The sequence below is a fragment of the Fundulus heteroclitus genome, chromosome 5 (genome assembly GCF_011125445.2).
Source record: "Fundulus heteroclitus isolate FHET01 chromosome 5, MU-UCD_Fhet_4.1, whole genome shotgun sequence".
NCBI classification, from domain to species: domain Eukaryota; kingdom Metazoa; phylum Chordata; class Actinopteri; order Cyprinodontiformes; family Fundulidae; genus Fundulus; species Fundulus heteroclitus.
In genome coordinates this window covers 43,873,917-43,900,544 of record NC_046365.1, presented here as the reverse complement: position 1 = coordinate 43,900,544, position 26,628 = coordinate 43,873,917, and the positions used below count along the sequence as shown (strand labels likewise).

Below are 26,628 nucleotides of genomic sequence, written 5' to 3'. Positions count from 1 at the left end.
AGGGTTCTAGAAATGTTCCTGAAGATAAACCGGAGTTCTAATAAGTTGATGAAAACAACCAGGCCCCCCCGCCCTGGTGCTGCTGGTTCTGCAGCATCTAACATGGACCCAGGTTCTGGTTCTGGTTCTGGTTGTGTGGGATGCGCTGATGTGTCTGGGTCTGGGTCTGTTCTGGTTCGGGCTGATGGAGGAGGAGGAGGAGGAGGAGGAGGAGGGTCAGTGCGGATGTTTTCCCGTCATTCCCTGCAGCAGGAGCCCCCCCTCCTCCTGCTCCTCCCCCGGTTCTCCTCCCCGGTTCCGTCCGCTCTGCAGACGCTTCGCTCCGCAGCCGAAGTTTGGACCGCGCTGTGGACTTCTGAGCAGGTAAGCGGCGTGCCGCTCCGGTCCGGTCCGGTTCGGTTCTGTTGGGCTTTGTGGGGACCGTGATTGGAGGAGGGGGGGGGGGCTGGGTTTGTGACGCTCCGCTAACTTCGCTTCATGTCGGCCAGTCCGGGCCCAGCCGGACCGATTAGGCTCCGGATCCGAACCTAAAACCTCCGGAGTCCCCGAAGCAGAACCCGGATCCTGTCCCGGGGCCCCGCCGCGCTGTGGCCGGGCCGCGGCGCCTCCCCGCCCGCCTGGCCGCCTCCTGCCCCCGCCCCGCCCGCAGCAGCCGGAGGATGGAGGATAATAACGGTGCGCCATCCGCGCACAGGCGTGGCCGCGGAGGAGGAGGCGGTTCCGACCCGGACAACAACAACAGCCGCCGCCGCGGCTCTGCGGACATCCGCCGGGGAGTTTCGGCGGCCGCTCGGCCAGCCTGTGTCCGGCTTCCAGCCTCCCCTCCCCGGCTGCCCGCGGCTCCGCAGGCCGCTGCGCAGACCGCAGAAAATGCTGGAAAACAGCAGAGGAACGTTCCTCGGAGAGCCGAACCCAACAGCTCCGGGTTCTGCGGAGGAACGTTCCTCTGAGAGCCGAACCCAACAGCTCCGGGTTCTGCGGAAGAACGTTCCTCTGAGAGCCGAACCCAACAGCTCCGGGTTCTACGTTCAACCCAACCAAATCACAACCCTACTGCTGTTGAAACCGCAGAACCGTTCCACAAAGCTGCAGAACCAGATCAACAGAACCTGGTTCTGAGCGATTCGGACTCAGTTCCCAGAACTTCCATCGCAGCTCCAGCTCTGGGTTCTGGGTTCTGTCTTCAGGCCCGATTCGGATCCTTGGACTCAAATCTGTTTCAAACGCTCCAGACGTTCCAGTTCGGTTCTGTCCGATAACCTGAGAGACCCAGAGAACCGGCACCAGGTCCAGGATGTTCCTGCAGAATGTTGGTTGTGGTTTTGAACTGTTTGGGTTTTCTGCAGATCCGCTTCAAAATGGATCCTCAGAACAGGAACATCAGCTTCTGGTGTCAGGAATGTTCTGACATATTCCTGGTTCTTGTAATTCTGATGTCCTGTTCGGTCCTCAGCAAACAGAACCATCTCCTGAAAGAACCTCTCTGGAACATCCCTTCTCCAGAACCCGTCCCCGTGTTCTAATAAACAAGAACAAATTAAGATTCTGGGGATCTTGCATGAGGTTCTCTTCGGGTCCAAACCATGAACAGCTGTCTTCCGGTCCAGTTAGGTTGCAGGGTTCTGCCCCAGACTCCCGTAGGATGTTCTCCAACAGTTCCATTCTGAGGAAAAAACAGAACATTGATCCAAACATCCAGGAACGTCTGGATTGGTAAAATCTGGAAATGCCGCTGTAGAACAGGTTCCTCTGACGTTAAAGAACTTCAGGAACGTGATATTCTCCTGGTTCTAACCTTTCAGCCAGAAGTGGCTGATGGACTCTGGTTCTGATGGTTCTTCCTGGCAGTTCAGTGTTTCTATGAAGTTTGGAGTTAGTTTCTCACTCTGCTTCCTTTTGCTTTGGTTCCAGTTTGGCCCAATTGATCCCGTCTGGATTGGGTCTCCTGATGAGACCAGAACAGGTGTTGGACCTCCTGGTGCTGCTTGGACTTATTCTTCATAAAAGCAGAAGTCCATTTAGCAGACTGGGCTGGCTCTGACTAAACGTTTGGCTGTGAAACAAAGTGTGGCCCGGCCCGGTATGAAGTGACCCGGTGTCCGTTTCATCTCTGAAACAGAACAAGGGGAGGGAAATGGGTTCCCAATCTAAATGTTTATTCTCATATCTTTTACTCCATGTTTTGGACTAAAACCTGTTTGACCCTAGTGGCTGGCTCTGGTTCTGGTTCTGTTCCAGTGGCCGGTTCTGGTTCTGTTCCGACAGAGGCAGCTTCCTCTGGTCTCTGCTCTTCCAGTCAAGCGGGCCTCTCCCAGTCACATTCACTTTCACCAAGTTAACTTGGGGTTAAGTGCCTTGCTCAGGGGCACCTGTGACAGGGGAAGCTGGAATCAAACCCACAGCCTTGGGCCCCATTAGGGCTTTTGTTTGTAGGGGAACCCAGAGGGAAATGAATCCTTTGCAGGTTCTTGATTGGATCTGGACTGAGATGAAAACATGGCGTGGTGTTTATGATCCGGGCCAGCGGTACCTTGGTGGTTCTGGTTCTGGTTCTGGTCGGGGAGCACGTTCTCAGAGGAGTCATTAGATGTGTTTTTATTCCAGAAGCAGCAGCTGTGCTGGTGGGCGGGGCCTCCTCTCCTCTATTCTCTGACATCGCCTCTGAAGTTAGGCGGCTCGCTCTCCAGGAAATGACTGTTGCTGAGTGTTGAGTAAATCCAATAACTCCACCCTGCCTGCAGCCCATGAGCTCATTGTTCTGCAGCACCGACACCGGCGCTGCTCGTCGGAGGTCCACTTTCCCTCCCCAACAGAACCTTAGAGTAAACTGGGTCTTCTGGACCAGAGCGTCTCCTCCAGGGACGCACGGCGCCATCCGCCCTGAGGCCCGAAGCCATTCCAGCGTCAGACTGTTTAAAATGAGCGGCTGAAGGTCTGAGGCAGCAGTTAATGACCAGCAATCTAACAACAAAGTATTAATACTTTAACTATTTAAGTATTAAATTATATAATTATTAAGTAAACTGCAGCACCATGCAGGGAAATCATCTCAGATGCATTTTAGCTGCATTTGACAAAATTCTTCAGATTAATAAAGCAACATAATTACTATAAACCGATTAAAGGTCAGATCAGTGACTCACCACCAAGCTTCAGGTCAAACTTAAAACTTACATTATCCTAATTTTTTTTTTTTTTTAATTTTTACATTAAAAAACGTTAAAATGTTTTTTTTGTCTTGATTACCTAATTCTATACTTAGGCGATGTGAAATATGACAGAAAATATTATTTTCTGAGATTAATGAGACTAACTACAGGCCTAACATCTGATGACGTGTCTATTTTACATGATCATACTTTTACACAGAAATAGAAAATACTACTTAGCTTACATGTCTCACATTTAATGCATTTTAATAAAGGAGTTATTAGTCAATAGTTTTTGCCATAAAGCCACATAACCAGACAGAACTCATAAGAACCATTATAGCGACTGTAATAACTCCATCTGGGATACATTTAAATGTATCCCAGATGGAGTTATTACAGTCTGGGATACATTTAAATTATTTTTTTCTAGTTTTGGTACATTTTAAATGTTCTGCGCCTGGTAGCCGTAGCAGGAAGACTTCTTCAGCTAGCTTAGAAACATTTGATGCAAGTGAAGTTTAAACTTTTTCATCTGAAGTTTAGGAAGCAAATGCACGAGTTTAGTTTGTTACCTGGAAGGTGAGATAGGGCCTCCACCAGGACTCTTATATACAGCGGGGGAGAGGAGAGGAGGTGCTGCAGCGGCACCAACGCCTGTCTGCCAACCTCCCCCTATTGGTATCAATAGTGATGGGTAAATTATCCGTAAAAACTGTAAAAAGCGGGATTCTCCGTTATTACGCTGCAGCGCGTTCACTGAGGCGCACCGCACGGTGGTGGAGGGATGATGGTCTGGGCTCGCTCTGCAGTCAGAAACAGAACTTAAAGAATTCTCCATCTGAAGCTTGGTCCAAGATAGGTCATCAACAGAACCACGATCCCAAACACATCAGCAGAACGACTGAAAAGAATCAAGGTGTCTGAATGGCCTAGTCAAAGTCCACATATCAACCTGATTGCTGTGCTGCTGTTGGGCCTCCAATATGAGCTGAAGCTACGGAGAAAGCAGAGTGTACCAGAACCTGCTGCTGAGCAGGTTCTGGTGGTTCTGCTGGACTCTGTTGGGGTTTAGTTCTGCTACATGATGATGGCCTAGTGTTTGCTCTCAGTTGTGACTGCCAGGCTCAGGAATGTCTCCCTCCCGCTGCTCAGGCAGCCAGTTGTCCTCGGGGCGGGGTGTCCAGGGGTCACAGCCCAACAGCTGCGTAGAACCTGTCGGCACCGGCTGGACTGTGGCCAGAACCAGGAGCTGTTCTCTGTGGGTCTTTAATATTTGTAATGTTTTCTTTACCTGGTAAAATGTCTGAGCCAGTGGTCATGTACCAAGAGAACCTGGAGGTGTTGGTAAAGGATCAGGAGTCTAAGTTCTGCCTGTGGTTCTGATGAGGTCATGGTGCTGGAATGTGGATCCAAACAGACTGAGGGTGGGAGTGGTCCAGCACTTCCTGTCCTCCCATTCTGCTCCCTTCACTCCAAACAGCTAATTTCTGGGTTCTGGTTCTGTTTTCACAAGCTGGTGGTTCTGCTCGATAGAAACAGAATTTAGTCTTCAACAAGGTTAACGTCACACTTAAAATTTCAACCCTCAGTTTCCCCCAGAAACGAATCCATGCATCTGATTCAAGAATCACCAATCTTTATTGTCACCATGTGTTACCATGGTAACGTCACCTTAGAGTTCGACCCCGGCAGTGAGCACTAGCGCCCCCTGCTGAGGGGTTTATGGTCCATCATGTTACAATCACTCTGTTATTGCCTATCCGCACATTTCTGTAAACAAAGCATCAAGATCACAGCACAAAATGAGCTCATTACCTGAGATCCGTGAAGGAGGGACTGATCGAGGTAACACCACTGATCTCTATTCTACACTGGAGTGCTAATCGCCCGCTGTTAGAACGAGTCGCTTTGAACCCACCAGCCGCCATATTGGTACTCCCTATTTTCCCCCAGTAACTAGGGAATATGTGCGCTACAGCATCAAATAACGAGGATTTTCTCATGTTCAGGGGGGGCTTAAGACTTTTAAAATGTCAAATGCCATATACTTTATGTTATGTACTAAAACTATGAAGTACTGAGAAAGTCATGTGCTGAAATATTTTGCATTTTATTTATTTAATATATATATATATATATATATATATATATATATATATATATATATATATATATATATATATATATATATATATAAATAACAATATACAAAAACATATATTTACATATGTATACATATATGCATATACACATACTTATATGTATTTTTATCCCTCCCTTTTCCCCCATGTTGTTGTAATCTTCCTTCTACAGAAAAGGGCAGCACCTTGTGGACAGTATTGTCCTTGGCTGTACGGCCTCAGTGAACCGTCTCCCCCCTGAAATGTTTGTGATGTTTATGTAATGGTGATGGTACTGAAACAGCAATTTCCCTCTGGGATTATTAAAGTATGTCTGATTCTGATATATACACATATATATATATATATATATTTAATATAAATAACATGTAAAATATCTCAGCACCTAATTTCCTAGTACAGGGGTTCCCAAACTTTTTTAGCCACGCACCCCCTCCCATGTCCCAGCCGGGTTGACGCACCCCCAAGATTAATATATATATATATATATATATATATATATATATATATATAGTACTTATAAATAAGTACTTTATATATACAGTTATATATAAAATAGTTGCAGTTACAACTTAAATGTTGTAACAAAGCTTCTAAATCTGAGTCTGACGCACAATTTTTGCCACAAAATACAAACACAAAGCAGTTTGATTTATGTCCGATTTGTGTAACGAGCGAGCGAGAACTGGTAAAGCAGCACAGAGTAACAATAAGTCTAGCGCTCCATAAAGATGTTATTATTCAGAGAAATCTTTCTAATTGTTTCACAGCGGTTACCTTCAGCAGGTAAACACACCCACGGCAACACACCTCGGCTCCCCCAGCCCGTTTCTGTCTGAATATGCACTAAAACTGCCTCTTTAAAATGAACTGAACGGTGCAGTCTGCGCCTGTCCAAATCGCAATGAGAATTACTACAGCTCTGTGCATGAACATAGTCAAGAAATCGCGTCTATCACCACTGATCCCCCCCAGGAGTAGCGGTAATGTCTGAAAGCAGAAAGACTCTTCGGTCAGAAGTTGTTTGAGGATTGCAGGTTTTCCTGGTCCAGAGCGGTTCCTTCCTGGCAGAACTTTGACGTGAAGCGCCGTGATCAGGTTGATCTGTGAAGACCCTTCAGGGAGGTTCTTCACCCAAGAACCTCGGGAAGAATGGGATTCTGTCTGATTAAAGCATCTTCACCACCAGGCGAGAGTCGCACAGACGTCCTGAATGAGCTCCTCAGACCCTCTACTCAGGCACCCCTCACCCGGAGGCACCGACCCCCAAGCACCCCCAGGGGCCCCCGGACCCTGAGGGAAGTCCATGTGCAGAGGGCAGCAGATTCTGACAACGTTCCTGGACCAGCGGGCTCAGCTTCTGCACCTCTACCTCCATCGGTCCAGTTCCTACAAACCTCCATCAGCAGCCAGCCTGACTCCGGCCCAGTACCCCCGCCCCCTCTGCTCCAGGCTCCCCTTCCTTTCAGCCCTTCTGGTTTGCTTATCGCTCCCACCATCCAGAATCACTGAGCCAAAGTACGGTTGTCTGCGGTTTAGGCCCGTTTGCTGTGGCCCCGACCCAGATAACCGAGACTTTACTCAGGCTTTGCTCCAGAGGACGCTGTCCCTGATTAGGGCTGGACGATAAATCAGTGACAATGTATATCGATTGGTAAAAAAAAAGGGTCAATAAAAAGTTCCCTGGGATGAAAGTTTTCCTTCCTTTAGCGTTGTGGCCTGTGGTGCAGATTAATCTCACCTCCTCCGCCGGCAGCAGCTCTCATCGAGGATGAGGATGATGGAGGAACGCTGGAGCTCAGTCCGCCTGGAACTCGGCGTCAGCCAAGCAAATGAAGTTGAGGAGAAGTCCAGCAGCAGAGATGCTGAAACCTGCTCACCAGAACCAGAACAGGTTCTGGTGAGGAGGGGACAACAATCAACCCCCTCCCTTTTCTATTTGTTTTTATTTCTTTGGTTAATTTGTTCTGTAGGACCAGAGTCGGTTCTGGTTGTAGTTTTAGGTCCGTTTAAATTCATAAGTGCTGAAGTGACGACATTTTGCCCACTGAGTGACAGAAGTCCGGTTCGTCGTCTGAACTCCAGACAGAAGCATTCAGCCACCGTCTTCTCTGCATTGTTGCTCTGCAGGAAAGTTTAATTTTCCTGCTTTTCTCAGGTCACATTTTGCTCCTTTTCTGAATTCCTCCACTGAGACGGTGAGCTGGAGTTGTTCCACCTGTATGATGCGAACGGGGACAGATACCCTGATTCTGACCCGTTAACAGCAGGAACTGGAGTTTCCTGGGATTATTGATAAAGGAAAGTGGATCCTGGTTCAGGTGCCTGTGGAGGTCATGCTGGTGTTGTCCAGCAGGTGGAGACATTGGCCTCCAGCAGCAACACACACAGGTTCAAACTTCTGGTGACAGGAGCCCCTGGGGGCCACGTCCTTCTTCCAGCAAACTAAAACGCAGTTTGTTTTGGTTCTAGTTTAGATTCAGACTTGGGTGCCCTGATGGTTTGGCCCCAATACTCTCTGGCCCCTGGTCCCCTGAAGGACAGTTTTCTGTGTGCCTCTGATCCATATTTCTGCTCTGCAGGTGTCGGTGGCCCTGAACCCGCCGGTGTGGATGTGTTTCTGCTGACGTAGAGGCGTGTGTCAGCTGACCAGTCATGATGACGACTGTGGCCGCCGAGTACGACCCCATGGAGCTGCACGGGCAGTACAGCAGCAGCGACACGGTGAACAACCGCTGGGACGACGAATGGGACAACGAGAACAGCTCGGCCCGACTCTTCGAGCGCTCCCGCATCAAGGCGCTGGCAGGTAGGAGCCGGTCTGCTTAAGACGCGCGGATCAGCAGTAGGGCTGCATAGAAAATTCATTTAATCCATTCTGGATTGATTTAAATTATGCAATATCGATTTATAGGACATACCGATTCTGCAGTTATTGTCTTGAGGCAACAGTGACACCTGCTTCCCTGAGCGCTGTCTCACAGGCATCTGCTGCCTCGTCCTGAAACCTGCCTGCAGTCAGAGCAGAGAGGAGAGCCTCTCTGTTTCCACATATCAAAAGTATCCCTCCCCTGGATTACAAAGCGGGATAAAATATTTTTTAATATAGTCTCTTTTTTGTCTATAATTGTTGCTTTAAATAATTCCCAGAACTTTGTTCACCTTATTCACTCTTTGCCTCTGATCACTGCTTTAGGTAAAAATTCATTTTATGTGCTGTGGATTCAGGCAACGTATTAAAATTCATTATTTCATAAGTTTCCTTTGTAGATTCAAACAAGTTTATATGTTGAGAACTGAATATGTTAAATTGAAAATGTTGAGTTTAATTATGTTTGATTATTAAACATTTATTACTACGTAAACACTCAAAAGTACTGAAATAGGCACCTTTGAGTACTGGTATCGATTCCCCGGTACAGTATAAATCGGTACCATCCCTAGTCCCATGAAAGGGAGGAAGCCCTGTTTGCTGGCCCCGTGTCCCATCAGGGGCCCCTGATGGGACACGGGGCCCCCGATGGGACACGGGGGCCCCTCTGCTGCTTGTCACTGCAGGAAGGAGCTGCAGAGCCCAGATCAGGTCATTGATTGTTTTCTTCACTACAATCAGCTGTGATCACAGTAATTAGACAGGTTCCATTAATTTTGAGTTTTGTTCCCATTATTGTTTTTGCTCTTAGAGAAATTAAGCCTTTAGGCAATTTGCACTGATTAAATGTTGCATTTCAAGTATAATCTGTATAATCTGACTGAATTTAACTCTGGAAAGTGCCAAAGTTAAATGAGATGACATGTTTCATGAATTGGTGCTATATAAATACAGTTAAATTCAATTTCAAGTACATCTTCACTTGTAATATCTACTTATTTTAACTTGACAGTTTTAGTTTAAACTTTCTGCATTTTGTGTTTTTATGGTGCAGAGAAAAAAAAAGCACATTTGTATTTTATAACACAGCTGAGTAATTTCCATAAATTTAGAGCCGACTGAATTGAAACAAAATGAATTGATTCAGATCTTTGGCTGCAGTACCGAGCCCGACTCAGCAGCGCCCCCTGCAGACTAGATCTGGGCCAGCTAGCAGCTCTCAGGCAGACTTGAACTAAGTTTATTTTAAAGAAAGATGAAAACTGATGAGAAAGGTGCTGGTCAGGAGAAGGTGCCTCGCTGCACCTCAGCAGCTTCCCCGTCATCAGACACGCCGGCGTCTGATTGGTCAGATAAACTCTGAGCGTCTACGGCAGAAACTCATCCGTCAGAACCCGCTTATCCAAAACCATCCCAACATGAAGCTGTTGCACTAGCTGAGCTGAACCCTGGGATCATGGTGGTGAACTGCACCTGGGGGATGTAGTACTCCTGCTTCTGGTCCCCGGGACCTTAAACAGCCTCCATGTCTGGGTCCAGACCAGATCCTGGGGTCCAGAAGGGGTCCGGGTCGTTTGGGGTCCAACCTCAGGAACGTGTCTGCAGGATGTTTGTTTCTTGCTTCCTGTCCTTGAGTCTGGAATGTGAAGGAACAATGGAGGGAAGCTGATGACATCATGGTGAAGCTCTCACCTCATTGGCCGACACACACACACACACACAGGAAGCGGACTACACTGTAAAAAGCAGCTCTGTTGTGTTTTTGGTGTAAACATGTCTGTTTGAGGACAAACCAATCCGCCCTGCTGGTCCGACTGGTTTTTGGCTCATATTAGAGATTAAATGAATTGTTTATGCTTCGCTTTGCAGCAGCTTTGATAATACAAATAAACATAATAATTCAGTTTATTAATACATCTGTTCTCTTCCTTTAAAAGCACAGAGTAGCTTGTGTTCGTTAAACAGTTTTAATTTTTAATAGTCTTTATAGATTCTATTCATATGAGAAGTTTATAGCTGTTTTTTATTAGTTTTTATTTTTGCCAGGTCTTCCTTGAAAAAAAGATTTTTAATCTCAATAGTTAAATAAAGGTTTAATAAAAATAAATAAAAATCCCTGATGTTTTGCAGCTAAGAACCTAAAACGGACCTCACAGAGACCGTGATGGTCCACATTAATGCCGGTTCTGGGTGTGGTTCTGGAGTCAGAGCAACAGGCAAAAGCAACGAGCTTTGCTTAGAACAAAAGGCTTTATAGAAACATTAAACCGTTCATCAGTGAACCAACTTCAGGGGAATTCACTTAAAAACTACAAAAATGTCTTCAATATTTGGCCGGTGCGATTCAAACAGTGCCCCCTGCAGGCCAAATGTGTAACGATCAGTTAAATTAAGCTCAAAGTGAATTTATATATGTAATTATGCAGACTGTACAGAAAGAGGCTGAGCAGGACGTGTCAGCTTAAAGGCCTAAATGGTCTGTATGAACACCGCCAGAACAGCCGCAGAACAGCTGCAGAACAGGTGCAGAACAGGTACAGAACAGGTGCAGAACAGCCACAGAACAGGTACAGAACAGGTACAGAACAGCCACAGAACAGCCGCAGAACAGGTGCAGAACCACAGAGCGCCTTGGTCATCTCCACCCTGACGGTGGGGAGCTACGCCTGCAGCCACGCTGCCCTGGGCGGACTGACAGAGGCGGCCAGGCGTCGGCGCCACCGGATCCTCTGACCACCGCCAGCAGGCTGACCGGGTGACGTGTCCTTGAGCAAGGACACAACGACAGACGGTCAGAGCAGGGGGTTGAACTGGCAACCCAACCATTACAGTACAAACGTCTGCGGATGGGCCACGTTTTAAACGTTCCTTCTATGTAAAAGCTGAACCTCTGGCAGACGGCTGAGCAAAGTGACCCGGTCCTGCAGTGGGCCGGCTCAGGGTGGGAGTGGACCTGAGCCTTGGAGCGTGACGGGCCTTCATGGGCCGCTGTGGCCGGAGCAGCGAGGTGGAACCATCCTGCCAGCTCTGACCAGAACAGGCAGAACCAACCAGCAGGGAGACAGTCGCACCGCGTAGATCTGGTACCGTTAAACACGTTTGGGGAAAAGCTTTAGAACGAGCAGCAGAACCAAGACTCCAGAACCAAGACTCCAGAACCTTACTGGACCGATAAATGAGCAGATGACCCTCCCTCTGCCGTGTGCTCATCTCCATCATTTCTCCATCATTCTCTCTGGGTGACGACAAACCCAGAGGAAGGCCTCACATGCCCCCCCCCCCCCCCCCCCCCCCCGCTGGTCCATCTGATCTGCTTCACTCTGGACCTTCTAGGAAGCTCAGGAGAACCATCTGCCAGGCTTTGGACAGGGTGCTTGCGCAAGTCTTGAAAGTCTTAATAAGTATGGAATTTTGAAACACAGTTTTCCAGACCTTGAAAAGTCTTGAATTTTGTGTGAAAGTCTTAATAAAGTATGGGGAAAAAATGTATGGTAGAATTTTACAGTATGTTCAAAGGTATTGTGAAATGAGAAATAGGAAGGTAGGCTATAAAACTATAATTTTACTAACTGGTCACGTACTGTATTAGCCTAATGGAATCAAACACTTGTTTGATGTGAAATTCATGTACTTGTTATTTTCATGTTTTGAAACGTTTTCATCAGTAAAAGCATAATTTACTGTGAATAATGCATTTGTTCATTAAATACTAGCCTATAAAAATTAACATTTCTAATAAACACAGTTTGTACAATCTCAACCAATGAAGTAGGCTGTAGGCACACAAGTATACAAGTACATAAAGATAAAAAAATATCAGTTTTAAAAAAGTCTGGAAAAAGTCTGGAATTTTAATTTGGAAAAAGAGCAAGCACCCTGTTTGGACCTTCCACTTAGGTCTCAGGTTCTTCTGGACCTCGCTCCTCCATCCTGCAGGTCTGCAGGTTCTGATCCTCTCAGGAACCTCTGACTCTGAATGTTCTCCAGGTCCACTCTGGCCTTTTATTCTGGTTCTGTTAGGACGGGCCTGGAGTAGCTCTCCATGAACTCCTGTGAGCACGTCAAACCCGGCTGAACAGAACCGTGGAGCAGCAGGAGGTCCGGTTCTGTTCAGGTTCTGGACAGGAGCGTGTTTCTAGCTCTGCGCCACAGACCTTCACTTTTTACAGCGTGGGCCTCTCCTGGCACGGCGGCTGTTTGCAGTGGGCGGGGCCGCCGCCTGTGCCTGGTGTCCCTGACCAATGGGGCGCCTGGGTCAGCGGCAGAAGGAGCGCCTGGAGCTGCTGCCTTGCTGCGAGTGCAGGGCAGGGCCGGGCTCGGCCTCCTCTGAGCGTCACTGTGACCTCTGGACTCTCTGGTCCACTGCTGGCGACACGAGGACGTCTCTGTTTCAGGATCCTGTTGTTCTGCAGGTCGGCAGAGATCCCAGGACCGGGTCCAGCCTGGCTTTGGACCTTCTGCAGGTTAACGTTTAATCCGGGTTCTGGTTGGTGAAGGTTGAAGTCCGGCCGAAGCAGCTTTGCTTCCAGAGACGTTTGGGAACCGTTCTGTGTGTTCTTGGGTCTGCCTGAGCCCAGGTTCTGCCCAGGTTCTGCTGGGATCAGCTGGACGGTGTGCAGGTGTACTGAAGTGGACCCGGGCCTGGTACCGTCCGGTTTCCTGGCCTCTAAGGAGCGCTAACTGGAGGATTGTGGACTTGGCAGGGATGGAGGCGGACGCAGCGCAGCAGGTCAGCTGCAACCTGCTGGAGGGCCGCTTCAAGCAGCTGCAAGGTAGGAGCCAGAACCAGAACCAGAACCAGAACCAGGGGCAGCCCGGCCCGGTTCCCAGCCCGGGGGCGTGTCCCTGGGTAAAGCTGCGGGCCAGGACGGGCCTGAGTGGGTCAGGTGTTCAGATAAACACCCGTGGTTCTGAGGTCCGGTCCAGGCGTGGAGCGCCTCTTTGAACTGGGCTGAGTTTGTCTGTAGGAGTTCAGCAGGATTTATTCTGTCAGTTCAGAACCGGTTCTGATTGTTCTGACCAGAGCAGCTCCTCCCTCAGTTCAGGCTCAGAAAGTCCAACTGCTGGTTCTGATGAAACCTGGAGCCTAACGAGCCTCCTCGTTAACGTCTAACAGACCCTCAGAACCTGAACAGTTCCACAGATTGGTCCCACCAGAACCTTTGCTGGATCAGGATGCTGCAAAGTGCCTCTATCCTCCTGTTGTCCCTCCAGAACCGGCCCGTTTCTCTGGCGCTCGCCTCAGTCTGACTCTCCTGTCTCTCTGCTCAGATGAACGTGAAGCGGTGCAGAAGAAGACCTTCACCAAGTGGGTCAACTCCCACCTGTCCAGAGTGTCCTGCCGGATCACGGACCTCTACCTGGACCTGAGGGACGGCCGCATGCTCATCAAGCTGCTGGAGGTCCTTTCTGGAGAGAGACTGGTAAGATCAGAATTATTCTGACCCGCGGGCCTCAGAACCGGCTGCTTTCCTCACATCCCATCATTTCTCTATCGTCTCCTTTCAGAAACTCCAGTTTGTACAGAACCATTCAGAGTTCACATTCAAAAGGTTCTGGATATTTCACTGGGTCAGAACATTCTGGGGGAAAATTAGAGAAAATTCTCAAACTTAAACTGCGATTGTGGGAAAAGGGATCAGATTGATAACTGGATCAGGTAAAGTCCAGCTTCCTGTAACCCGTTTAAAGTCTGACTGATGGTTCTGATGGTTCTGGTGGAAGTGACCGCTGGAGATCCAAACAGAACTGGGGCTGAAATCCTCTAATCAGTGGGAAAAACTTTAATTTTAGGATCTTTTCGAGCTCTAAATCCCTCCCAGAACTCTGTACTGGCCTTTCGAGCTGCTTGTTCCAGTTTTTCTAAGCTGTGGATCAGAACCGTCATGGAATCAGAACAGTGGTTCTGCTCTGCTGCCTTTACTTCAGAAAGTGTTCTGTAATAATAAAGCAGGCTGCAGCGGAGCGTGGACCGGTTCTCATGTGTCAGAGGTCCGATCAGCTCAAAGGTTCTAGAGACTGTGAACGGGTTCTGCAGTAGAACATTTGTACCATCTGAGGAGCTCCGGTCCAGTTCATGTTACAAAACTTGAAGTCAACAGTGTTCCAGTTTCCCACTGATTAAAAAGCTCCTGAAGGCCACTAAGGTTTCTGGGTAATGTAGTCTGATGGCAGCAGAGCCCTGTTGGTTCTGTTTTCTCGGGATTATGGGAGTCCAGTCGTTTCCCTGGAAGCTGTACTTACAGGAAGTGGGCGGAGCCTAACATCCTCCCGCTCTGAATAAAACGCCGCTTGGCGTGTGTCCCAGCGTTTTACCAGGTGTGTCCCACTTCCTGTTTTCCTGCTGCTAGAGGTCAGAGCGGGGATTCTGGATCCAGAAGTCCAGATAAGGTGGCTCTGATCCAGTCCCCCACCCAAGCCTCTCCTGAGGTTCTAGGACACTTTACTTCCTGTGTTGCATTCAGGGTGCAGCAGAATGAGCCGTTTTATTGGCCTCTGACAAGCAGAGCTCTGTTACTGAACATCTCTTCTTATCTTTACGGCTTTAATCAGGAAGATCTGGCAGGAATTCAGCGTAGGAAATTAAAGTCTCTGAGAACATTCAGGTCCTGACCAGGAACCCGTTAGTCCTTGCTTCAATGAAGCACTCGCCTTGAGAACAGCTGGAGAACTGGACTGAAAAGTCCTTTTATTTATGCAAATAAACCCAGAACCTTCTGGCTGAGATATCTTCTCCCCCCTGAGGGAGCAGGGATTCAGGAACCGGTCCAGGATCCAAAATCTATCAAACACATTCAGAAGCTCCTTCCTGATTAGTTAGAGCCAGTTTGGCCCCTTGGCTTTCAGAGCTGAGGGCCTCTGGTTTTGGTCGTTAGAGCCAGAAGAGGAGGTGAAGCTGAGGAGGTGAAGCTGAGGAGGTGGTGCAGCTTTAACGATGTCTGGGGACCCCTGGTGGGCAGCAGAGGGACTGCAGGGCGGTTTCTGGGGGCCTGACTCTCCTGTGTCTCCACAGCCGAAGCCCACCAAGGGCCGGATGCGAATCCACTGCCTGGAGAACGTGGACAAGGCTCTGCAGTTCCTGAAGGAGCAGCGGGTTCACCTGGAGAACATGGGATCCCACGACATCGTGGATGGAAACCACCGACTGACTCTGGGGCTCATCTGGACCATTATTCTGCGGTTCCAGGTAAGATCTTCATGCCAGAACCCACAGACATATATACTAGACGCCTCATTGGGTGCAGGTTTGTACGTCGCCGTCACCGCCATGTTGTGTGTGTGAAATATATATAGATTAATTGATAGAGATTGGCTGCCAGATTGGCTTTTGATCAATGTGCATATATAGACTTTGAAGTATTCTAAATAAATAGGTGCGTGTTTATACATAAGTATATGTCCAGATTATTGATATGTATGTATATATATATATATATATATATATATATATATATAATGTCACATGTGAACCTTTTAAGATCTGGTATAGAAGCAGATTAGCAACAGACTTTATGGGGGAGTATTAAAGAGATAAAATTACTAATATGAGGAAAAAGTCACAGGAGAATAAAATTAAAAAAAGACAAAAGTGGTAATATTATGAGAAAAACGTCATATTATGAGAATTAAGGGGGAACATTTCCAGAATAGTCACAGTTTGCAGAACTACTTTAGTCCTGGAGTAATAGGGCCAAGTTAGATTCTTATAATTATTTTTGTTCTTTATGAGAATAAAGTCAGGAGAATGAAGCCCAAGGGATACGAAAATAAACTTGTAATATTACAAAAATAAAAAAATTACGAATATAAAGTATGTTCTGAGATTAAAGTCCCTCTGATGCTGTTTAAGTGTCTGAGTCTAACAGCAGATTTGCCTCATTCAACATGGCGGATGCTCTGACGCATCAGCAGCAGGCAGACCCCGCCCACTGACTTTCCTTCTCTATCTGCTCCTGATGCTGCGTCCTGCTCCCCTTAGCAGAGTGGGTTCAGAACCAGAACCAGCACTGCGACAGGATCCTGGCGGTTTATCAGTAGATTGTTCCTGAGTTTGTGACAAAGACGGAAGCTTTGAGAGGAAACAGGCTCCTGGTCACCCTCAGGTGGAGATGATGCTTCTGGCTTCTCTTCCTCAGATTCAGGACATCAGCGTGGAGACGGAGGACAACAAAGAGAAGCGATCGGCCAAAGACGCCCTGCTGCTGTGGTGCCAGATGAAGACGGCAGGGTGAGTCTCTGCAGGTAAGGCCGCCGCTGATGAGCGAGACGGACGCTCACCTCCGCTGCTTTGTCCCCTTCAGGTATTCCAACGTCAACATCCACAACTTCACCACCAGCTGGAGAGACGGCATGGCCTTCAACGCGCTCATCCACAAACACAGGTACCATCCTGCTCATCCTGGAACATGTGCTGCTGTGAACAGATGTGCTGAGCAACGTGTTGGCTGCTTTCAGACCTGATCTGATCGACTTTGATAAGCTGAAGAAGTCCAACGCTCACTACAACCTGCAGAACGCCTTCAACCTGGCCGAGCAGCACCTGGGCCTCACCAAGCTGCTGGACCCAGAGGGTACTGCCCGCTGATCGAAGCTTAAATACCGTTAGGTTCTGATTCGGAGAACCTCGCTGATCTCATGGTCTGTCCTGCAGATATCAGCGTGGATCATCCTGACGAGAAGTCTGTCATCACCTACGTGGTGACGTACTACCACTACTTCTCCAAGATGAAGGCTCTGAAGGTGGAGGGCAAACGAATCGGGAAGGTCAGTGAGGAAATGTCTTTAGTGTTCAGAAAACTTTTACACCACCTTTCTGTTTCCTGGTGTTTTTGAAGGAAACTTTGGGAACCATCTAGATGGTTAACTTCTTACTATTTTAAGGTGCTTTTGTTACGCCCATCAGGCTCGTTTGGTGGGGCAACATTAAGGGAGACCACACAAGGATTTTCTGGTTAAATTAAAATTACACTACATAAATAAAACCTGAAGAGAGAATACCTGGAAAAATTAAACAAAATTAATTAATGCAAAACCCATAACTAACCAGAAATAAGCAAATGCAAAACAAACCTAACAAAACCCAACCAAAAGATAAGCTACAAACCAAACCAAACGGGGTTCTGAGGATGGAGAGCAGGAAGAGAGCCTCTCCTCTGCTGCATGCATAACAGCTTTAAAGCAGCAGAGCACCAATCAGGGAAATGCATCCCTCCTGCAGAAGGCCTGTCTCTCAAACCCTACAAGGAAAATACGTTCCTGTGGTACAGAGACATAATTTCTTAGCTTAGAGTGGTGGAATCTCACAGCTGCTCAGGCTAACAGCGTCTCAAGCTAACAGAGTCTCAAGCTAACAGCGCCTCAGGCTAACAGCGTCTCAGGCTAACAGCGCCTCAGGCTAACAGCGTCTCAGGCTAACAGCGTCTCAAGCTAACAGCAGCTCAGGCTAACAGCATTTCAGGCTAACAGCGTCTCTAGATAACAGCGTCTCAGGCTAACAGCGGCTCAGGCTAACAGCAGCTCAGGCTAACGGCAGCTCAGGCTAACGGCATTTCAGGCTAACAGCGTCTCTAGATAACAGCGTCTCAGGCTAACAGCGACTCAGGCTAACAGCGTCTCAGGCTAACAGCGTCTCAAGCTAACAGCAGCTCAGGCTAACGGCATTTCAGGCTTACAGCGTCTCTAGATAACAGCGTCTCAGGCTAACAGCGGCTCAGGCTAACAGCGACTCAGGCTAACAGCGGCTCAAGATAACAGCGGCTCAGGCTAACAGCGTCTCAGGCTAACAGCTGCTCAGGCCAAAAGTGCCTCAGGCTAACAACGTCTCAGGCTAACAACATCTCAGGCTAACAGCATCTCAGGTTAACAGCGGCTCAGGCTAACAGCGTCTCAGGCTAACAACGTCTCAGGCTAACAGCAGGCTAACAGCGGATCAGGCTAACAGCGGATCAGGCTAACAGCAGCTCAGGCTAACAGCGACTCAGGCTAACAGCGACTCAGGCTAACAGCGGCTCAGGCTAACAGCGGATCAGGCTAACAGCGACTCAGGCTAACAGCGTCTCAGGCTAACAGAGTCTCAGGCTAACAGCGTCTCAAGCTAACAGCGGCTCAGGCTAACAGCGTCTCAAGCTAACAGCAGCTCAGGCTAACGGCATTTCAGGCTTACAGCGTCTCTAGATAACAGCGTCTCAGGCTAACAGCGACTCAGGCTAACAGCGGCTCAGGCTAACAGCGGCTCAGGCTAACAGCGGCTCAAGATAACAGCGGCTCAGGCTAACAGCGTCTCAGGCTAACAGCTGCTCAGGCCAAAAGTGCCTCAGGCTAACAACGTCTCAGGCTAACAACATCTCAGGCTAACAGCATCTCAGGTTAACAGCGGCTCAGGCTAACAGCGTCTCAGGCTAACAACGTCTCAGGTTAACAGCAGCTCAGGCTAACAGCGTCTCAGGCTAACAGCAGGCTAACAGCGGATCAGGCTAACAGCAGCTCAGGCTAACAGCAGGCTAACAGCGGATCAGGCTAACAGCAGCTCAGGCTAACAGCGACTCAGGCTAACAGCGACTCAGGCTAACAGCAGCTCAGGCTAACAGCAGATCAGGCTAACAGCGGATCAGGCTAACAGCGACTCAGGCTAACAGCGTCTCAGGCTAACAGCAGCTCAGGCTAACAGCGGCTCAGGTTAACAGCGGCTCAGGCTAACAGCGTCTCAGGTTAACAGCAGCTCAGGCTAACAGCGTCTCAGGCTAACAACGTCTCAGGTTAACAGCAGCTCAGGCTAACAGCGTCTCAGGCTAACAGCGTCTCAGGCTAACAGCAGCTCAGGCTAACAGCAGCTCAGGCTAACATAAAACATAAATTCCCAGTTCACCTGGGTCATACTGATTCTTTGTTGTCCAGGTGTTGGATAACGCCATCGAGACCGAGAAGATGATCGAGAAGTACGAGTCTCTGGCTTCAGACCTGCTGGAGTGGATTGAACAGACCATCATCATCCTCAACAACAGAAAGTTCGCCAACTCTCTGGTGGGAGTTCAGCAGCAGCTACAGGCCTTCAACACGTACCGAACTGTGGAGAAACCTCCCAAGTAAGAGGCACTTCCTTCATCGGTCCTCCATCCATCATCCTCCTGTTTAGACATCTGATTCTATCTGCGTCGCTCTCAGGTTCACAGAGAAGGGGAACCTGGAGGTTCTACTATTCACCATCCAAAGTAAGATGAGGGCCAACAACCAGAAGGTGTACATGCCCCGGGAGGGAAAACTCATCTCAGACATCAACAAGGTGAGACTTGTCCCTGTGCAGTCGTCTCATTCCTCTGAAAGTTTCACCAAACGGGACAGAGTTGGAGTTTTGCTCTGCTCCTCCCAACAGGCCTGGGAACGGCTGGAGAAGGCAGAACATGAGCGGGAGCTGGCTCTGAGGACGGAGCTGATCCGACAGGAGAAACTAGAACAGTTGGCCAGACGCTTTGACCGCAAGGCGGCCATGAGGGAGACCTGGCTCAGTGAAAACCAGAGGCTCGTGTCTCAGGTGAGCTGAGTGGAAGTCTGCATCAACTCACCTGTAACTCACCTGTCCTGCTTTCTTTAACTCTGCCCCCCCCCCCCCCCCCTTCTGTCTCCAGGACAACTTTGGCTTCGACCTTCAGGCTGTGGAGGCAGCCACCAAGAAGCACGAGGCCATCGAGACAGACATCGCGGCGTATGAGGAACGCGTCCAAGCTGTGGTGTCTGTGGCGAAGGAACTAGAGGTGGAGCATTACCACGACATTAAACGCATCACGGCCAGGAAGGACAATGTGATCCGGCTCTGGGAGTACCTGTTGGAGCTGCTGAAGGCTCGCAGGCAGAGACTGGAGATGAACCTGGGCCTGCAGAGAGTCTTCCAGGAGATGCTCTACATCATGGACTGGATGGACGAGATGAAGGTGAGTTGAGCTTCAGCCACAAACCTGGAATGTGAGGGAACCGCTGCTCTAACCAGTCTGTTTTCCAGATGTTGCTGCTGTCTCAGGATTATGGGAAGCATTTGCTGGGCGTGGAAGACCTGCTGCAGAAGCACGCTCTGGTGGAAGCCGACATCGCCATCCAGGCCGACAGAGTGAAGGCCGTCATCAACAACGCCAACAAGTACTCAGTGACTGACAGCGGTGAGCAGCTCTCTCCTGACTTCCACATCCAGCTGCAGGAAACCAGTCTGAGTCTCACAGCATGATCCCATTAAGAGCCGTTATTCAAGTTAAATCACCCAGAGGTCAGCACATAAGCTTAAGCAAGAGTCCTAATCACAAAACTGTCTCCTTTCCAGGCTACAAGCCCTGCGATCCTCAGGTAATCCAGGACCGGGTGGCTCACCTGGAGTTCTGCTACCAGGAGCTGACGCAGCTGGCCGCCGAGCGCCGCGCCCGCCTGGAGGAGTCTCGCCGACTGTGGAAGTTCTTCTGGGAGATGGCAGAGGAAGAGGGCTGGATCCGGGAGAAGGAGCAGATCCTGTCCTCCATGGAGCACGGTAAGGACCTGACGGGGGCGGTGCGGCTCCTGAGCCAGCAGCGGGCCCTGGAGGACGAGATGAGCGGCCGGGCCGGACACCTGCAGCACACCGTGGCCGAGGGCCGGGCCATGGTGGACGGCGGTCACTTCGGAGCCGCTAGAATCCAGGAGCGGATCTCAGACCTGCAGGCTCAATGGGCGGCACTGGAGCGGCTGGCGGCGGCCAGAAAGAAGAGGCTGGAGGAAGCGCTGGCCATGCACCAGTTCCAGGCCGACGCCGACGACGTGGACGCCTGGACGCTGGACGCTCTGCGCATCGTCTCCAGCGGAGAGACGGGCCACGATGAATTCTCCACCCAGGCTCTGGTCAGGAAGCACAAGGACGCAGCAGCGGAGGTGGCCAGCTACCGTACGGTGATCGACTCGCTGCACGAGCAGCTTTCCCTGCTGCCCAAAGAGGAGGCGGAGTCAGAGCAGGTGAAGGGCCGCTTAGCTGGTATCGAGGAGCGCTACAAGGAAGTGTCCGAGCTGACGAAGCTGAGGAAGCAGGCGCTGCAGGATGCTCTGGCCCTCTACAAAATGATCAGTGAGGCCAATGCCTGTGAGGTTTGGATCGACGACAAGGAGCAGTGGTTGAACAGCATGGAGATCCCTGAAAGACTGGAGGACCTGGAGGTGATTCAGCACAGGTAACACCTCAGCCTCCACGTGTAGCTCTGGTCTGTCAGACTGCAGATCTGATGTGGAGCTCTGATCTCTCTTCAGGTTTGAGAATCTGGAGCCGGAGATGAACAACCAGGCGTCCCGTGTTGCTGTGGTGAACCAGATCGCCCGGCAGCTCATTCACAGCGGCCATCCGAGCGAGAAGGACATCAAGACTCAGCAGGATAAGCTGAACAACAGGTACAGTTTGGTAACTGGTAAAAGACAGAATGCAGGCCTGAAGCTGGACACACCTTCACACCCTGACCCTCTATCTGCAGGTGGAGCCAGTTCAGAGACCTGGTGGACCAGAAGAAGGAGTCCCTGAACTCTGCTCTGGGTGTGCAGAACTATCACCTGGAGTGCAATGAGACCAAGTCGTGGATCAAAGAAAAGACCAAACTCATTGAGTCTACCCAGGAACTGGGCAACGACCTGACTGGCGTCATGGCTCTGCAGAGGAAACTCACCGGCATGGAGCGAGACTTGGTGGCCATCGAAGACAAGCTGGGTGACCTGCGAGGTGAAGCCCAAAGGCTGGCCGAGGAGCACCCTGACCAGGCCAGAGCCATCACAGACCGGCTGGCTGAGATCACCGCTGTCTGGGACGAGATGAAGAACACCCTGAAAACGCGAGAGGAGTCCCTCGGCGAGGCCAGGAAGCTGCAGCAGTTCCTGCGCGAGCTCGACGACTTCCAGTCCTGGCTGTCGCGCACGCAGACGGCCATCGCGTCCGAAGACATGCCCAACACGCTGTCTGAAGCCGAAAAGCTGATGGCCCAACACGAAGGCATCAAAAATGAGGTCCAGAACTACGAGGAGGACTACCAGAAGATGAGGGACATGGGAGAGATGGTGACGCAGGGCCAGGCGGACGCGCAGCACATGTTCCTGCGCCAGCGGCTGCAGGCGCTCGACACCGGCTGGAACGAGCTGCACAAGATGTGGGAGAACCGGCAGAACCTGCTGTCCCAGTCTCATGCTTACCAGCTGTTCCTGAGGGACACCAAGCAGGCCGAGGCCTTCCTCAACAACCAGGTAGGTCCAAAGAGTCAGGACCTGCTATCTCTGACAGTCTCAGCTGTTTCTGCTCTCTGAAATAAAACCTGATTCTGCTCTAACAACCAGTCGCCAGTTTCTTAGAACTCCTCAGGACCTCCTATAGGTCCTTCCTGACCTTCAGACACTTTGATGCTGCTGATGTTTTAGATATCCCGTTGGTTCCCACATGATGGACCTCCATGTTCAGAGTTATCTTCTAACCAGGCCTAACGCTCTCTGCAGGAGTACGTTCTGGCTCACACAGAGATGCCAACCACCCTGGAGGGCGCCGAGGCCGCCATCAAGAAGCAGGAGGACTTCATGACCACGATGGACGCCAACGAGGAGAAGATTAACGGAGTGTTGGAGGCGGGCAGGAGGCTGGCCAGTGATGGGAACATCAACGCTGAGCGCATCAACGAGAAGGTGGTCTCCATCGATGACAGGTAGCTTTCTCACCGTTTCCTGTAGCATCAGCAGTCGGTGTTCAGCATCTTCATCGTGTCTGACTGGTTCTGGAGGTTCTGAAGGTTCTGGAGGTTCTGTTTGTAGACCTACCTACTGGTTCTTCTTGTTCCAGGCATAGGAAGAACAGGGAGGCTGCGGTGGAGCTGCTGATGAGACTGAAGGACAACCGTGATCTTCAGAAGTTCCTGCAGGACTGTCAGGAGGTGAACACGTTTCCAGATAACCGCTCCTTCCTGTTAACGATGGCGTGTGACGTTCTGACACGACGCCAAGGCTAAATGGTTGTTGTGTGTTTGCAGCTGTCTCTGTGGATCAGTGAGAAGATGCTGACGGCCCAGGACATGACCTACGACGAGGCCCGGAATCTGCACAGCAAGTGGCTGAAGCACCAGGCCTTCATGGCTGAGCTGCAGTCCAACAAGGAGTGGCTGGACAAGATCCAGAAGGTACTGAAGGTTCTTCATGAGGTACTGAAGGTTCTTCATGTAGCTGTGAACTCCAAAGCCTCAGAGTCAGAATAGTTCTCAGTTAAGTTCTAACGCCTTATGCATTAAGTCCAACAACCATGTTTTCACTACCACCACATGTTGGACCTTTAAAATAGTTCTGATGTCGACACTTTCTGAGCATCTCCAACACACTCCATGGAGTTTTAGGTACTTTTCCAGTGATTTTTCCCCAACAGCTCTCTTTGTGTTAGGAGATGTTCCACTAGGTGGAACCTCATCATAGAGGCCTACTGTCTGTTCTGACCCATAAGGTGAAGGTAGAACTCTAACCTACCAACAGTAACCAGCAACATCAGGTCCAGGTTCTCAGTTCCCAGAATTCATCATGGAGGCAGCCTCCACTAACCCTGCAGAGATGGTGAGGGGACAGATGTCCGTGACTCTTTCCTTGCTTCCTCCTACCGTCAGGACGGCATGCTGCTGGTGTCAGAGAAGCCAGAGACGGAGGCTGTGGTGAAGGAGAAGCTGGAGTCGCTGCATAGCTTGTGGGAGAAGCTGGAGTCCACCACGCAGACCAAAGCTCAGTGTCTGTTTGACGCCAACAAGGCCGAGCTGTTTACGCAGAGCTGTGCAGACCTGGACAAGTGGCTGGGCGGCCTGGAGGGCCAGATTCAGTCTGACGACTACGGCAAAGATCTGACATCTGTCAACATCCTCCTGAAGAAGCAGCAGGTAAAACCGCCTGGGAACATGACCTCATCCTCAGCGAGGGCGGGGCTTAAAGTCTGACTCCTCCTTAGATGCTGGAGAACCAAGTGGAGGTACGTCAGAGGGAGGTGGTGGAGTTGCAGAGCCATGTGAAGGCCCTTGGTCAGGAGGTGAAGGACACAGATGAGGTGGATGGGCGGAGGCAGGTGGTGGAGAAGAAGTTCCAGGAGCTGCTGGAGCCGCTGCGACGCCGCAGAGACTTCCTGGTGGCCTCTAGAGAAGTCCATCAGTTCAACCGTGACGTGGAGGACGAGATTGTACGTACACACCGCCCCCCACCACACCCGCCCAATATTACATTTTCTGTTTGCAGAACCTGACACCTCCTCCAGAACATTAACGCTGACTGTTCTACCACCAGACAGTAACCCTACCCTGCTGACTCCTTCATGACACCTTCCCTCACCTCCATGCCAGCAAGCCCCCAAACTGAACACCTCTCATGTGCCCCTGACACAACCCCCCCCTGACAGAACCCACCTGACAGAACCCACCTGACAGAACCCCCCAACTCCCTGACAGAACCCCACTGACAGAACCCCCCTGCTCCCTGACAGAACCCCCCCCCGACAGAACCCACCTGACAGAACCCCCCCCAGCTCCCTGACACAACCCCACTGACAGAACCCCCCTGTTCCCTGACAGAACCCCACTGACAGAACCCACCTGACAGAACCCACCTGACAGAACCCCCCCCCTGACAGAACCCACCTGACAGAACCCCCCCCCCCCAGCTCCCTGACACAACCCCACTGACAGAACCCCCCCCCCCCCAGCTCCCTGACAGAACCCCACTGACAGAACCCCCTGGTCCCTGACAGAACCCCCCCCAGCTCCCTGACAGAACCCCACTGACAGAACCCCCTGGTCCCTGACAGAACCCCCCCCCCTGCTCCCTGACACAACCCCACTGACAGAACCCCCCCCAGCTCCCTGACAGAACCCCACTGACAGAACCCCCCCCCCTGCTCTGTGACAGAACCCCCCCCCCGCTCCCTGACAGAACTCCCCCGCTCCATGACAGAACCCCCCCGCTCCATGACAGAACCCCCGATCAATGATAGCCCCATTGTTCCATGACAGAACACCACTGACACAACCCCCCCCCCTGCTCTGTGACACAACCCCCCCACCGTACCCTGACACAACCCCCCTGCTCCCTGACAGAACCCCCTGCTCTGTGATAGAACCCCCCAGCTCCGTGGCAGAACCCCCCTGACAGGCCGTATTGTTCCATGACAGACCCCCCCCCCCCCGTTCCCTGACAGAACCCCCCTGCTCCATGACAGAACCCACTGTTCCACGATAGAACCCCCCTGCTTCATGGCAGAACCCCCCTGCTTCATGGCAGAACCCCCCTGCTCCATGACAGAACCCCACTGATAGAACCCCCCCCCCCCCCTCACCAATGCTGGGGACTTGGGGCTGATTCCCGGTGGATCTTGTGTGCTTTCCTCCTGCAGCTCTGGGCTCATGAAAGGATGCCTGTGGCTGCATCCACCGACCATGGACACAACCTGCAGACGGTCCAGCTGCTTATGAAGAAGAACCAGGTGACGTATTCTTGTTTTGAACAAAGGTTCTGGGTCTCCTGAAAGGTTGTGGGGTCTCCTGAAAGGTTCTGGGTCTCCTGAAAGGTTCTGGGTCTCCTGAAAGGTTCTGGGTCTCCTGAAAGGTTCTGGGTCTCCTGACTGCTCCCTAACCTCTCTGGGCGATGTTGGGTCCTCAGACGCTGCAGAAGGAGATCCAGGGCCATCAGCCTCGCATCAATGACATCTTGGAGCGCAGCCAGAGCCTCCTGCAGGACAAGTCCTCCAACACTGATGTGATCCAGCAGCGTCTGGCTGAACTGCAGCAGCTGTGGAAGCAGCTGATGGAGGAGGTGGAGCAGCGGCACGCTCGGCTGCAGGAGGCCCACAAAGCTCAGCAGTACTACTTCGACGCTGCCGAGGCCGAGGCCTGGATGAGCGAGCAGGAGCTCTACATGATGTCAGAGGAGAAAGCCAAGGTGGGTGGGGGCAAACCAAGCAGGCTGTGAAGCTCCTGGATTAATGGCGTCACGTTTAAAGCTGACTTTGTTGTGCTTAGGACGAGCAGAGCGCCGTCACTATGCTGAAGAAGCATCAGATCATGGAGCAGGCGGTGGAGGACTACGCAGAGACCGTCCACCAGCTGTCCAAGACCAGCCGGGGACTTGTGGCCGACGGACACCCTGAAAGGTTCTCAGTGTTACTGCATCCTATCACAGCTCCTCAGGTGTAGGAACCTGAGGAACACCTGGAGATGTTAGAGCTCTGAACACATCAGCTGCAGTGAAGTCACCAGGTGTGTTTGGGGTTTTCTTAAGGCTCCTGCATCCTTGTGAGGACACGACTCTGCGCTGACAGGTACGCGCAGAGTCGTGTCCTCAGGGGAAGAAGTCTTCACACGGTTACATGTGACCCACTGAGCCGCTACAAGCAGGCGGTCCTGAGGTCCCTGTGTGCAGCGACAGGTGTGTGCAGCGACAGGTGTGTGCAGCGACAGGTGTGTGCAGCGACAGGTGTGTG

General features: G+C 50.8%; 1 protein-coding gene across 2 annotated transcripts in view; it reads left to right on the top strand.

Moving 5' to 3' along the window:
* Positions 1-246: 246 nt before the first annotated feature.
* LOC105920174 (spectrin beta chain, non-erythrocytic 1) overlaps positions 247-26,628 on the top strand; it is a 37,567-nt gene continuing 11,185 nt past the window's right edge. The window contains exons 1-24 of one of the 2 annotated variants that reach the window (XM_036137706.1): positions 247-363; positions 7,876-8,102; positions 13,437-13,588; positions 15,178-15,351; positions 16,301-16,392; positions 16,466-16,546; positions 16,620-16,735; positions 16,816-16,928; positions 19,059-19,246; positions 19,326-19,443; positions 19,534-19,692; positions 19,787-20,089; positions 20,158-20,311; positions 20,470-21,340; positions 21,417-21,554; positions 21,635-22,391; positions 22,638-22,840; positions 22,975-23,065; positions 23,162-23,308; positions 23,780-24,043; positions 24,112-24,336; positions 25,543-25,632; positions 25,809-26,087; positions 26,168-26,298. In XM_036137706.1, the coding sequence (XP_035993599.1) occupies positions 7,949-8,102; positions 13,437-13,588; positions 15,178-15,351; positions 16,301-16,392; positions 16,466-16,546; positions 16,620-16,735; positions 16,816-16,928; positions 19,059-19,246; positions 19,326-19,443; positions 19,534-19,692; positions 19,787-20,089; positions 20,158-20,311; positions 20,470-21,340; positions 21,417-21,554; positions 21,635-22,391; positions 22,638-22,840; positions 22,975-23,065; positions 23,162-23,308; positions 23,780-24,043; positions 24,112-24,336; positions 25,543-25,632; positions 25,809-26,087; positions 26,168-26,298 (5,000 nt within the window). In that variant the 5' untranslated portion in view covers positions 247-363; positions 7,876-7,948. Of the gene's footprint in view, positions 364-7,875; positions 8,103-12,451; positions 12,938-13,436; positions 13,589-15,177; positions 15,352-16,300; positions 16,393-16,465; positions 16,547-16,619; positions 16,736-16,815; positions 16,929-19,058; positions 19,247-19,325; positions 19,444-19,533; positions 19,693-19,786; positions 20,090-20,157; positions 20,312-20,469; positions 21,341-21,416; positions 21,555-21,634; positions 22,392-22,637; positions 22,841-22,974; positions 23,066-23,161; positions 23,309-23,779; positions 24,044-24,111; positions 24,337-25,542; positions 25,633-25,808; positions 26,088-26,167; positions 26,299-26,628 lie in introns of those variants that run through there. The other variant, XM_036137707.1, reaches the window with a different exon arrangement.